Raw genomic sequence first — 14981 nt, 5'->3', positions numbered from 1 at the left:
CACTACAGTGCACAACGTCTCCATGCAAAAGCATGGGACTCAAAGGGACTGGTTTACCTTCTGCAAGTCGATATTAGGACGAAAGGACCCCTCTTTTATGGGAACCACAAAGTAAACCGAATACCTTCCCTGTCCCTGCTCTGCCAATGGGACAGGAACTATGGCTTTTAGGTGGAGTAACCTCTGCAGAGTCCATCATATGGCCTCCAATTTGCTGTGGGAGACCAAGTGAGACTCCACAAAGGCCTCCCTTACCGGGCACAAAAATTCTAGAGCGTAACCCTCTCTTATTACCTCCAGAACCCACCGGTCTGAGGTAATCCTTTCCCATTCCTTGCAAAAGCTGGACAATCTGCCTCCTACAACTTCTATGTAGGAGTGGGGAACCCTGGCTTTATTGTGCTGACTTTCTGCCTCCAGAGCCCTGACCTGTCCCATCTCTGGCTGACCTGTGGGCTCCACAAAAGAACTGCTGATGTCCAATGCCCTGCTTCGCCATGGAGCCAGAAGAGGACTTGCAGGACCGGAACATGTGAGAATTCCGAAAATGAGGCCGAGCTGGAAACACCACCTTACTGGGTTTCCTGTCCTCCGGCAACCTGTTCCCCTTCGACTCCCCCAGCACCTTTATCAACTGATCCAAGTCCTCCCCAAACAAAAGGTTCCCCTTGAAAGGGAGGTTACAGAGCTGGACCTTGGACGACAAATCTGCTGACCAATTGCGCAGCCACAGAAGCCTACGGGCCGCCACCGACAAAACCATACTACGAGCGGACATATGCACCAAATCATACAATGCATCTGCCCATAGGCGATCCCAGCTTCCAGGCAGGCTAACTGCAAGGAACCGCCGTCTCCTGAAGCTGTATGCTCTGGAGCCTTCTGAACCCAACACAGGCAGGCCCTCTGCATCAAACTGGCGCAGACAGCTGCTCGTAGACTCAATGCAGAGACCTCAAACATCCGTTTGAGCTGCACCTCCAGCTTGCAGTCTTGCACATCCCTTCAGGGCAGCAACCCTGCCACTGGAATTGTCATCTTTTTGGTAACAGCCAAAACAGCTGTGTCCATTTTCAGAACCTTCAGCAGGTCAAGGGCTTCTTTCATCAAAGGATAAAGCTTAGCCATTGCTCTGCCCATCTTCAGACCATCATCTCGGATGTCCCACTCCTGGTTCACCAACTTCCGGATCTTCTTTGGCAAACGAAAAGCACTTGTGGGCCCTCTCAGCCCATCCAGGACCAGATTAACCCCTTTATTAGCCGACTCCTGAGTGACCTTCATGCCTAATTCCTGCAGAGCCTGAGGAATCAGAGGCTGCTGCTCTTCCCACCTGAACAAATGCATCCCCTTCAGGTACCAGAAACTCATCTGGATCAGGGTCATCCTTGGAGCCATCCACTGCATCGGAGGTTGAAGCCGCATCCGGGTCCATCCTGTAGTGATTGAGAAGGTCCTCCTGCGACTCATCCGAATCCTCACCATCCCTGGGAGAGCCGTCGGCACCTGCCCAATGTAACCGCAGGTGCCGTAGGATATCACCAGCCCCCTGTGAGGCCATCTTGGGCTTCTTATCCATGGGGCACCGCGGCCGCTCCACAGCCAGTTTTCTCCTGGAGCTTCTCCTTGCTAGGTAGGCTTTGTGTAAAAGGAGAATAAATTCTGGGGAAAAATACCCCGAACCATCTTCCCCCAAACCTGAGGGACTGTCCATTGAATCCTCCTCCCCATTAGAGGCTCCCTGCCCCACCGGGGAAAGGGGAGGCAGGCAATCGCTTTCTCGCATCGCAACCTCCTCCTTAGTGGCATCAGGAATAGGCCCGGCCAAATGGAAGCCTTGCTTCCCTCCACAGCCCCCCACCTAGGAACCCTCCTGCCCTGATCTGCATTCCGGGCAGAGGGACTGGGCATCCCGCCACGCCACAGATGAGCCACAAGCGCGGCACGTGGCCGTCTTCTGCTTTGGCACCATTAAGGCTCTCCATGTACCATGCGGTGCACTACCCGCTAGGCCGCATTCGCAACGTTGGCGAAATGCGGCACACAAAACTCAGTCCTCGGGACTGCAGCCACGCCACAAACCAGCCCCTGCCGGCATGCTCCCCCGATCATGATCACCACACTAGCCGGCCTCACTGGCCCACTGAAACAGCGAGGACAAAGAACTGTCGCACCGTCGTTCCTCCCCCCCCCCCCATTTTATTTTATTTTTATTAACAAATAGACTGCAGGTTTGCACCTCTACCATCTGCTGGAGTCAGAGAAATACCGAGGAACTGAAGGTGGCACTCTCAGTAATGTAGCAGTGCCTCAAAGTTTTGTTCTCTGACTCCATCTGCTGGTAGGGATGCAAAACCCACTAGTCTGGAATGATCTGGGTATGTTCAGGAACACAAACTTAATCAAACATCAACTTCTGCTTTAATAAAGCCACTCTTTCTTTAACAATATGCAGTATCTATGCCCCTGCTTTCTCCACAGCTTATGACCAACTCAGGTTCTATGGGCCTGGTTCTGAAGGGACCAGGCCCTTCTGCTACCTCCCACCGAAACCTCCTGCTGAGGGTTAGACTTTCTCCTTTCCTCTCTGGCTGCAGCTTTATCCTTCTACACAGTGGGCCGGATTTTAAAAGGGTTACGCGCTTAAGTTAAGCACGTAACCCTTAAAAAAAAAAACCCCTGCGCGCGCCGAGCCTATTTTGCATAGGTTCGGCGGCATGCGCAAGCCCCGGGACACGCGTAAGTCCCGGGGCTTTGCTAGGGGGTGTGTCGGGGGGGGGGGGGGGGGGGCGACGCAACGCTCGGGGCATTCCGGGGGGTGTGGTGCCAGCCCAGGGGCTTTCCGGGGGGCGTGACCAAGGCCTCCGGACCAGCCCCCAGGTCAGGTGATGGCGCAGCAGCGTGCCATCGGTGCAGGTGTAACTTGTGCGATAAAGGTAGGGGGGGTTAGGGAGGGGAAGGTGCGGGGGGGGGGTGGAAGGGAACGGGCAGCACACGCAGGGCTCAGTGCGCAAAGTTGCACAAATGTGCACCCCCTTGCGCGCGCCGACCCCGGATTTTATAAGATACGCGCGTATCTTATAAAATCCGGCGTACTTTTGTTCGCGCGTGCGCTGTTTTTTAAAATGTACCCCAGTATTTCCACAAAGATTCTAACCTGCAAAGCTCCTTGGAGTATCCTCTTCCCAGGGAGGTTTCCACCACTGGTTGCCTCAGTCTGTTGGCTCAGGTTGCTCACCTCTATTTCCATCTCTTCTGCTGGTTCTAGTAGAGTACCTTCCTTTTCCTGTTCTTCCTCTCCTTCTGGAAAATTCTCAGCCTGCTCCCAACCCACCTGAGCATCTTCCTTCCCTTGATGATTTAAGGTCCATGCGGTTCCTCCCTCTTTAAAGCTCCTGTGTCTTTTGGGAATTTAAGTTTCCTTCTTGTTCTTACTCTCTCTTCTTTCCAGCCCTCTTTCCCAGGTTTTCCTTACAGACTGCCTCCATAGTCAGGGATATGGAATATCCAACAATCCAGCCGTCTATCAGTTTTTTTTTTCTCCCTAATGCCTGGAGTAATACTGGAAGGTCAAATCTATTCATTTGAGGTAATTTTCAAAGGATTTTTTTTTTTTTTTTGCAGGTAAATTTGAAAATTGCCCTTTTCTTTCCCTATGATTTGCTGCCTTTTCAGTTTTATTCCCTAGGTCATTGTTTCCCAACCTTCTCCTGAGGCATACCTAACCATTTGGACTTTCAGGAAACCATGAATATTCATGAGATAGGTTTGCATAATCTGAATCCTAAATGTATGCAAATCTATCTCATATATTTATTATGGCAATCCTGAAAATCTAAGTTGATAGATGTGTTTCCCGTCGATAGCAGGGTTGAATTAGCCATGCTGTCATGGGATCTGTCAATCAGACCCGGGAGGCGGAGCTTGTCAAAGCAGAGAACAGAGCTTTGCTCTCTGCGGCTGCGCGTGTGTTCCCGCGCAGGAAAATAACGGAATCTCCTCAGTCTGTTTTTTCCGCGAGCGGGATCGCACGCGGAGCTGATCTCTCCTCAGTTTTAAAAACAGAATTAAAATGTCAAAACCGGGTTTTAAACCCTGTCGTGGTAAAATAATGTCGGTCACGGACGGACACGACCGATGTTACAAATGTCTCGGACCACATCACAATCGAGAGGATTGTGAGTTTTGCTCTAGGATGTCACCTAGAGCATTAAAACAAAGGGCCTATAGGCTTCAGGAACATTTTGCCTCACGAGAGCCGGAGGCTCACTCATCGCCTGGCCCGTTAACTTCATCGGCTCCTTCAAAAAAGAAAACTTTCTCGTCTGATCCTAAATCCTCCACTCTAGGAGGTAAGGGTAAACCAAAAAGACGAAGGCCAATGGATTCTCAGAAATCCTCAGAGCCAATATAGAGCCGCAACATACCTCATTGGAGAAGGAAACCTCGGCGCCGACTTCTGCGCCCCCGGCACCGTCTGCGCATACTCTACTATCAGCGCCGAAGACAGAGTCTGTGCACAACCTAGTGCTTCCTGCGCGCATGGCGCAGAAGAAACCACTGCGCGGAACAGATACGCGCACGGCGCCGGGGAAACCTGCGCGTACGGCGCAGACTGCAGAAACACTTATGCGCATGGCGCCGAACACATTGGCGCCGATAACCCCTGTGCGCTCGGGATCAAGAAAATATGTGCATACAACTACAACCGCGCACAGATCTATTTCCGCACACAGATCTACAAGCGCGCATAAGTCTATAGCCGCTTATACGTGCATACCTGCGCATAACTCTACATCTGCGCGTAAACATATATCCGCGCATAAATCTAAATCAGCGCATAGATCAAAATCTGCGCGTATAAACCATAATTATTCACCTCAAAAATTAAGGACAGAGTTGAAGCGAAAACGATACTCTTCACACAGCCCTTCTTCGGAGGCTGAAGCCACAGATACTGATTCATCATCTGATGACTATCATAAGCACTCAAGTCACTCCCATTTTAAAAAATTAACAAAAAGAAGTGCTACATGGGAGATAAGTCCTTCGACTTCTAAATCATCTCGTAAAGTTCCATCTCCTACCTGCTCAAAAAGAGAAGTGGTACAAATTTCTTCCTCTAACACTTCTTCAGATTCGGAAGACTTAAGAAATACTTCAGTCAATAAAATACAAAGGGACAGGCAAGTTCCAACAACTTCACCTCAAACAAGTATCCCACAACAACAAGACAATCGTATGGTAATGCCCTCTCATACAAGAGAAGCATTTTTTCAAAATCCTGCTAACGATTGTCTCAATCGTTAGCAGGATTTTACGAGACGCTGCAATCATCATTCAAAATGACTAACATTGAAGATGATAATGCTACGAAACAAAGCACAGTCTCATGAAGAGCAGTCGGCAGAACCACCGACATCTCCCATGATAAACCAACCAGCCTCGCCAACTCATATACATGATACATCTTTTGATTCTCCTTCAATACAAACATCCCCATCATCATCGGTGGGATGTCTGTCGGATTCGCAGGACCAACTAGAGGAGCCGTATTCCCCTCCTGAAGACCTTACATACCCAAAATTCCTAGAAAAAATGGGTACCATTCTACATCTAGAGGTCCAAAAAGAAACAGACCCTAGAGCAGAAACCCTTGGTCTGCTAAAGATTTTTGATACTCAAGTGGAACCAACATCTCTTCCACCACAAGAGATCCTGCATTCAGTCTTACAAAAATCCTGGGAAGCGCCTTATACAATTGCAGCCGTTTCCAGGAAAACAGACATAAAATTTCCTATGAAGAAAGCATCACTATACACTCTACCACAATTACCTCACGCATCAATTGTAGTAGAGTCGGCGATGCAAAGGTTCAAGAAAACAAAGCTGCATTCCACTTTCCCACCGGGAAAAGACAACAAATATTTAGATGAGTTTGGCAGGAAAATATTCCATAACTCGATGTTAACTGCACGAATTATGCAACATCAGTTCTACATGGTACAATATCTATATGAATGCATGCAAGCTATGAAAGGTATACATTCCTCGGTGGCGGAACAGATACCTCAGCCTCTTTGTGATATGGAAGAGTGTTCTCGACACCTCTTGAGGTCAATCTACGAAGCACATGAAACATCATCCAGGGCATCTGCAACAGCCATTGCAGCCCGAAGACTAGCATGGTTACGTTCAAGTTCGATACGTGACGACTTGCACGAGAATCTAACAAACCTCCCATGTACAGGAGATAACCTGTTCAGAGAAAGATTTCAGGACGCAGTAAGTAAATTAAAAGAAGAAGCTCTAGCAGTACAATCTCTAACATCGAATCCTATTTACTCAACTACACGTCGTTATATGGGATTCACTCGTAGGCAACCATATGCCAGAAGACCCTATAGATCTTATCAATCTTTTCGTACCCAGCCATACCCTTCCTACCAGCGTCCTGCTCCACAAAACAGTACATCAAATCAACGAATAGGTAAACCACGTAACCAGAGACAGCAGGCACAACAGCCGACTACTGCAGCAAAAGTGACTTCGTCTTTTTAGTTATTCAGCCGCCACCACAACATCAAGCTCCTCCAGGCAGAATTCGTGCTTGCCTGAAAGCCTGGGAAAGAATAACATCAGATCAATGGGTTCTGGAGATAGTACGTCAAGGTTACCAACTCCAGTTTGTCACAAAACCCATCTTGCCTCATCTTTCCACACTCAAGACTCACAGTTCCCATCCACAACTGGGGGAGGAAATTGCTTTACTTCGCAAACAACAAGCAATTAGACAAATCCACCCATACCCCAAATTAGCAGCATGTTATTCCCCGTACTTCCTTATACCAAAGAAGTCGGGGGGGCCTTCGCCCCATGCTAGACCTACCGTGTTTCCCTGAAAATAAGCCATCCCCCAAAAATAAGACCTAGTAGAGATTTTGCCGAATTCTTAAATATAAGACCTCCCCTGAAAGTAAGGCATCCCTTGTAAACAGGGGCGGATTGACCTATCGGGGGATCGGGCTTCCCCCGGTGGGCCGGTCAATCCTGTGACGTCATTTTTATTTTTTTTTTTTAAATAAAGTTTCCAAAGTATTAGGGGCAGACGCGAGCAGTGGTATCCCGAGGGGAGCCAATGCCCCCGGGCACAAGGAGGCTCATGCGGCCGCTGAGCCTCCTTGCCTGAAGAAAAAGATCACGTTCAAATGCGCTGATGCTCTTTCTCCTTCCTGCCTATGCGGTCCCGGAAGTAAACGTTGCCGGAGCCGCATGGGCAGGAAGAAGAAAGAGCATCAGCGCGTGCAGAAGAGCCGCCGCGGGCTGCTGTGAATCCCAAGTCGCAGTGGCCCAAGAAGAGGAAGAGGCCCGGTAGCGAGGAAGAGGCCTGAGAAGTTCAGGGCCGCTGCAGAGCCCATCCTGCGGCGACCCGCGAAGAGGAGGCCTGCAGTGGTATCCCGAGGGGAGCCGATACGCCCGGGCGCAAGGAGGCTCATGCGGCCGCATGAGCCTCCTTGCGGCCCAAGAAGAGGAAGAGGCCCGGTAGCAGGGCCGAGGAAGAGGCCCGAGAAGTTCAGGGCCGCTGCAGAGCCCATCCTGCGGCGACCCGCGAAGAGGAGGCCCAGAGGTGAGAGAGAGGCTGAGGGTCTGTAGAGGGTGTGTGTTTGCGTGTATGAGATGAGTTGAGAGATTGTGTGTGGGAGTGAGGATCTGAATGTTTGCAGAGGCAGCATGTGAGAGCCTCTGTGTGTGTGAGAGAGACAGCGTGTGACGGTGAGAGCCTATGCTTGAGCAAGACAGCATGTGGGAGTGAGAGAGAGCCTGTGTGTGTGAGCGTCAGTCAGCATGTGCCAGTGAGAGACTGTGTGTATGAATGATTGTATGAGAGACAGCATGTGACAGTGAGAGTCTGTGTGTGTGTGAGAGAGAGAAATGCATGTGAGAATGAGAACCTGACTGTGTTTGAGGGAAGAAGACGGAGAGAAAAGAAATACGGAAGAAAAAAGGACAATATAAAAGGAATTGGCAAAAAAATAAGAAAGGGAAGGTGGAAAAAAAAAAAGCCTGTGACCAACCGATTAGAAAACTAACATCAGCCAGCAAAGGTAAAAAAAAAATAAATTACTTTTTAGTGATTGGCACATGTAATCTTTGGGAATGTGCAAGAATAGCACTTTCTCTATGCGGATCTCACAATGTATGAGATCAGCATGGAGAAAGTGGAAGCCCACGGGGCCTGCACAGAGGAGGCAGCAGAATGGGCTTCAGTGTCAGTAGCAGCAATCGGCGCCTCCCCAATAGCCATGTGGCAGCAGTGACAGTGGCATCAAGATTACTGACATCTGGGGATGGTGGCAGTACCAGTCGGGGGACCCCTTCCAAGCAGTGTGCAGAGGTTCAAAAGCAGCAGAGTCAGCCCAAGCTGACTACCATGAATGCTGCACACTCCTACCTCTCTGACAGCACACTGGTGAGGCATGGCTGACGCAGGGGCAGCCAGCAGCTCAACGGTATTAGACATCCCCTGAAAATAAGGCCTAGTGCATCTTTGGTAGCAAAAATTAATTTAAGACACTGTCTTATTTTCGGGGAAACAGGGTAAGGGAGTTGAACAAATTTCTCACCAAGGAGAAATTCAGAAGGGTATCGAAGTCAATTCTTCCTCTCATTCAAACCAACGATTGGATGTGCTCCATCGACCTGAAGGATGCTTACACACACATTCCAATCCATCCATCCTCGTGGCGTTACCTATGCTTTCGCTACAGGCATCAACACTACCAGTACAAAGTTCTTCCCTTTGGACTATCGGCTACACCAAGAGTTTTCACCAAATGAATGATAGTGGTGGTGGCTCATCTCAGGAAACAAGGTATAACCATCTTTCCATATCTGGACGATTGGCTCATAATCGCCTCAACTCCAAACATCTTACTGGATCACCTCCATCGGGTGATACATTGTTTGCAAGAACTAGGGTTGGTGATACATTTTCAAAAATCACACCTACAACCAACACAACAGTTGCAGTTCATAGGTGCATACCTAGACACTACGTGCAACAGAGCATACCTCCCAGACGACAGAATATCACATTTCCGTCAACTTCTACACACCTTGAAACATACTCACAAGCCATCAGCAAGACAAGTCCTAGTAATTCTGGGCCACATGGCAGCGGCGAATTTCATGGTTCCCAACACCAGGCTACACATGAGACGCCTACAGTGGGGTTTAAAGCGCCAATGGAAACAGCATTCACAACCATTGATGCAGAAGGTATTCACTGACCACAGAAATGAAAAAAGATATAGCATGGTGGCTCCTAGACTCTACCCTGTCCAAAGGAGCATTGTTCAGCCCCCCATCTCACAATGCAGTCCTAACCACAGATGCGTCTCGCAAGGGATGGGGTGCACACCTCGAGACTTACGAAACCCAAGGGTTATGGACACTCTCAGAACAGAATCTACAAATAAATCTATTGGAACTCAGAGCGATTCGCAATGCATTGCGAGTCTTTCAAGACCACCTGAAGGGACGCAGGGTCATGATCTACTCAGTCAACCAAGTAGCGATGTTTTACATCAACAAACAAGGAGGGTCCGGTTCATGGTCCCTCTGCAAGGAGACCCTGACAATCTTTGAGCACGCTCACAAGGATTGCATACATCTGCAAGCAACTTACCTACTGGGAGTTGCAAACACGAGAGCGGACAGGCTAAGCCGCATCTTTCATCCCCACGAATGGACACTCAATACAGAAATAGCCCAAGACATATTTCTGCAGTGGGGGACACCTTCGATAGATCTCTTTGCAACAGAGATCAATGCTCAGGTTTCCAAATTCTGCTCGATAAAACCAAGCCAATTCAGGATCGCTCAAGATGCCTTCCTCATTCCGTGGACGACAGGCCTTTTATATGCCTTTCCTCCCATACCTCTCATAACAAGAACAATTCAGAAGTGTATAGCGGACAAAGCTCAACTGATACTCATAGCCCCGGCCTGGCCGAGGCAGCCATGGTACAGTTTCCTGCTTCGACTATCCATCAAGGATCCAATTCCATTACCGAATCGACAAGATCTTCTCTGCCAAGATCAAGGGACACTTCTACATCCGCTACACTCATCTCTACACTTGACAACTTGGAGATTGAGAGGCTCCTTCTGACAGAACAGGGAGTTTCCACTTCAGCACAATTCATTTTGTTACAATCGAGGAAACTCTCAACCAGGAAAAATTATAGCTATAAATGGAAACGCTACTCTGCCTGGTGCACTTCCAACGGTGTACCACCATTGGACTGCTCCCCGGAATTGCTCATTGATTATCTTCATACACTATATGTCGCTGGTCTAGCAACATCATCCATCAGAGTTCACCTCAGCGCCATAGGCGCCTATCATAGACCAATCAATGACATTCCTATATCCAGTCACCCATTACTGACTCGTTTCATAAAGGGTTTAACACACATTCATCCTCCGGTATCCAAACCTCCAGTTCCATGGAACCTCAACATAGTTCTGGAACAGTTCATGCTTTATCCTTTTGAACCCATGGATTCGGCATACATTAAATACCTCACCTGGAAGGTGGTATTTCTGGTTGCAGTCACATCAGCACGAAGAGTTAGTGAGTTACAAGCTTTGGTCCATTATCCTCCATACTTGCAATTTCATCACCAGAAGGTAGTTACAAACTCACCCGTCCTTTCTACAGAAAGTAGTTACCCCATTCCATCTCAATCAGACAAAGGAATTACCAACTTTTTTCCCTAAACCTCATTCGAACGATAGGGAAAAACTACTGCACACACTGGATTGTAAAAGAGCTTTAACACACTATAAAGAAAGAACAAACTCGGACTCCCGTGTTTCTCAACTCTTTGTCTCCTTTGACCCAAAGGCACCTGGACTACCAGTGGCTAAACGCACCATCTCCAGTTGGATAGCACAGTGCATCAAATTCTGCTATGACAAACAGAGTTTACATTTACAGTCTACTCCTAAAGCTCACCAAGTTAGAGCAGTAGCAACCTCCTTAGCATACTTAAGTAATGTGCAACCCATAGACATTTGCAAGGCGGCAACATGGTCATCACTGCATACCTTCACATCTCATTACTGCCATGACCATGACCAACAAACAGCCACTGATGCGAAGATAGGGCAAGCAATACTGCAATCTCTATCCTCCTGTCCACGGTGACTGCCACACTGTCAAAGATCACGTCCAAACACTTATATAACTACTGACGTGATCGGGAGCTTGGGACTCCCATGACAGCATGGCTAATTCAGCCCTGCTATCGACGGGAAAAAGCAAGTTTGCTTACCGTAAACGATGTTTCCGTAGATAGCAGGATGAATTAGCCATGCTGACCCACCCTCCTCCCTGGCAGTCACCAAGTCTTCGACTACACTACAGCTTAATCACAGACTGAGGAGATTCCGTTACTTTCCTGCGCGGGAACACACGCGCAGCCACAGAGAGCAAAGCTCTGTTCTCTGCTTTGACAAGCTCCGCCTCCCGGGCCTGATTGACAGATCCCATGACAGCATGGCTAATTCATCCTGCTATCTACCGAAACATCGTTTACGGTAAGCAAACTTGCTTTTTCCAGGAGAGGGCTGAGAAACACTGCCCTAGGTTACTACAAGCCTCTGCTTGCTGGTCTTCTGTACTTCTATATTTATCCTCTCCAACTTGTACAGAAATAGTGGTTTTATTTTAAGTGTTGGGAGACCTCTAATATGTGCTGTGCTATGTGCTTATTTTTTGCACATATAGCTTTACTCCTGATTTAACAAGGAGCTTAGTGCGCAAGTTGTGTGTGCATGAATTAGTGCTCCTCCATGCAAATCAAGGTATTAGCTATTACTCCCCAGGATAGAGGCTTATCTCGTGTTTTTTTAATGCTAGAGACTTTTTTCCTTCTCAGACGTGGTTTAAAGTTTCTGGAGCTAGTGTAAATCTATGGGGTTGAACTTGGACTTTGTGGGTCGAGGGTTCTATATTTGGGATTTATGTGCATTAAACATGCTTTGAGCACAGCTCATGTTTTATGCACAATCCACTTTTTCTACATACAACAGTGTGCAAATTTTAGTATGCTTTATATTTTAAAATTCCCATTAGCGTACCGCATTATGAGTTTACTCATGCACTCAAAAACAGAGTTTAACATGCATTTTCTTAAGTTTTACTCACATCTTATTTCATCAGGGCCTGCATTATATTGCTTTTATGTCTTTCCTTTGTTACCTATCCTCAGGATCCAAACTTGGATGCTTTGAATCAGCTAAGTTGGAAAAACTGATTCTCTGCAAAGTCGATCAGACAAGAAAATTGCCTGCTCTCCATATTTCCTGTATCTACAACAAATGCAATCTTGTGCTATTTAGATTTGCATTATGTAGTTGCCTAGTGCTGGGGGGGGTGGGACGATGACTGTAGCTTGCTTCTAATGCTTGTGTCAGACCCATGTGTTCTCCTTGCAGGAATCTGTTTTTGAGTGCGGGCACAGATGGACATATTCACTTATACTCTATGCTGCAGGCTAAGCCCCTTCTCTCACTACAGTTATCCCACAAATATCTCTTCAGTGTACGGTGGTCTCCTGTTCGACCCTTGCTGTTTGCAGCAGCCTCTGGAGAAGGTAGGTACTTTATCCAAAGGGAGTAAGGTATGAGGGTGGACTGGGGATCTATCACCAAGAAAGGATTTTTCTATACATTATCCTGTAGTTACATCCAGAGTAGTGGGCCCTGTAAGATGTCTACTCTTTATTATTATTATTATTATTATTATTATTTATAGTTTTTTATATACCGCCGCTCATAGATTCTTCTGTCACAATCTTTAATTAGTCAAATTTCAGGCCAGGTTTCCAGCCCAAATGATCTACCTCCAGTTCTGTTTACATATGGATCTTCTTTTTTGTTTTGTTTTTTTTAAAAGGTGAAGTTTTGCTGTTTGACCTTGAGAAGAATTCCTCACAACCTGCTGTTTCCATTCAGCAAAACCCAGAACAAAGACCTGTGTATTGTCTTGAATTTAACAAAAAGCAAACACACCTCCTGGCAGCTGGGGATGCCGGTGGCATAGTGAAGATCTGGCAGCTGAGTTCTGAATTTACAGAACAAGGACCCCGAGAGATGAGGCAATTGGAGCAGCTTGCCAGTGAGGTGACAGACTGAAGCAAAAAAAAAAAATAGTTAGTAGTAGTTCTGGCTCTTCTTTTTAGTAAATCTCATATGCTTAAGAACACAGTTTTTATATAAAATGGTTCTCTCTCAATTAGAAACTTAGTTTTATTTTATGTAATCAAAGGCATATATAAAGAATATCTGAAATTGCGCTAGAGCAAGTATATGTACACAGGAGCCAGCAGCCTGCTATCCTACATCATAATTGTGGATTTATGCATTTTAGTTTATCTGTTCCTTGTGAGCAGTATCTTCTCCCTGTATATATATGCATAAACACAGGACACATACTATGTATATCTAATGATACCTCTGTTCCTTGTGGCGAGTATTATATTTCAAACTATTCCCAGGAGGCAAGCAATACCGTTCAGGAATGCTGCTGTGTTTTAAAAAGGAAAATTGGTTCTTACCTGCTAATTTTCATTCCTGTAATACCACAGATCAATTCAGACAAGTGAGTTTATGCATCCTTACCAGCAGATGGAGGCAGAGAACACTAAACCTTGAGGCACTGCTACATAACCGAGAGTGGCACCTGGAGTCCCTCAGTATTGACTTGTACCCAAGCCAAGATTAGAAATCATTCTCCTCTCCTAGGGTGAACTAGAGAACCCCAGGGTTGGATTCCCATGAACTGTTGACCCACAAAAACTCCAGCACTAATGACATCCTGTCAACTGCTTAACTGAACACACTTAACTGTTGCAGTAGGTAAGAAAAACTTTTCAATATCGAATGGAAGAGTACCAGGAAAAATCAGTCTTTCGGCAGTAGCACCATGGCGGGTCCCTGGACTGATCAGTTGTATTACAGGAGTGAAAATTAGCAGGTAAGAACCAATTTTCCTTTCCTGAACATACCTACATCACTCCAGACAAGTGGGATGTACTAAAGCAACCCTACACAGGGCGGGAACCCGAAAGACCTGCTCTTCACCGAAAACTGCCTCCTCTGGTGCCCAAACATCCAATCGGTAAATGCTTGATGAAAGTGTGAAACAAGAACATAAGAAAATAAGAACATGCCATACTGAGTCAGACCAAGGGTCCATCAAGCCCAGCATCCTGTTTCCAACAGTGGCCAATCCAGGCCATAAGAACCTGGCAAGTACCCAAAAACTAAGTCTATTCCATTTTGCCATTGCTAGTAATAGCAGTGGCTGTTTTCTAAGTCAACTCAATTAATAGCAGGTAATAGACTTCTCCTCCAAGAATTTATCCAATCCTTTTTTTAAACACAGCTATACTAACTGCACTAACCACATTCTCTGGCAACAAATTCCAGAGTTTAATTGTGTGTTGAGTGAAAAAGAACTTTCTCCAATTAGTTTTAAATGTGCCACACGCTAACTTCATGGAGTGCCCCCTAGTCTTTCTATTATCCGAAAGAGTAAATAACCGATTCACATCTACCCGTTCTAGACAGCTCATGATTTTAAACACCTCTATCATATCCCCCCCTCAGCTGTCTCTTCTCCAGGCTGAAAAGTCCTAACCTCTTTAGTCTTTCCTCATAGGGGAGCTGTTCCATTCCCCTTGTCATTTTGGTAGCCCTTCTCTGTGCCTTCTCCATTGCAATTATATCTTTTTTGAGATTTGGCGACCAGAATTGTACACAGTATTCAAGATGCGGTCTCACCATGGAGCGATACAGAGGCATTATGACATTTTCCGTTTTATTCACCATTCCCTTTCTAATAATTCCCAACATTCTGTTTGCTTTTTTGACTGCCGCAGTAGACTTCCCCTTCCCTGTTTATTGTA

At 46.8% G+C, this 14981-nt stretch overlaps 1 protein-coding gene across 1 annotated transcript in view; it reads left to right on the top strand.

Moving 5' to 3' along the window:
- The window catches only part of WDR34 (WD repeat domain 34), a 131955-nt gene extending 118668 nt beyond the window's left edge, over positions 1-13287 (top strand). The window contains exons 8-9 of the mRNA XM_029613167.1: positions 12508-12665; positions 12968-13287. Coding sequence (XP_029469027.1) covers positions 12508-12665; positions 12968-13206 — 397 coding nt within the window. The 3' untranslated portion in view covers positions 13207-13287. The remainder of the gene's footprint in view (positions 1-12507; positions 12666-12967) is intronic.
- Positions 13288-14981: the final 1694 nt, after the last annotated feature.

Source organism: Rhinatrema bivittatum, chromosome 8 (genome assembly GCF_901001135.1).
Source record: "Rhinatrema bivittatum chromosome 8, aRhiBiv1.1, whole genome shotgun sequence".
Taxonomy (NCBI): Eukaryota; Metazoa; Chordata; class Amphibia; order Gymnophiona; family Rhinatrematidae; genus Rhinatrema; species Rhinatrema bivittatum.
This window is presented reverse-complemented; position numbering and strand designations above follow the sequence as displayed.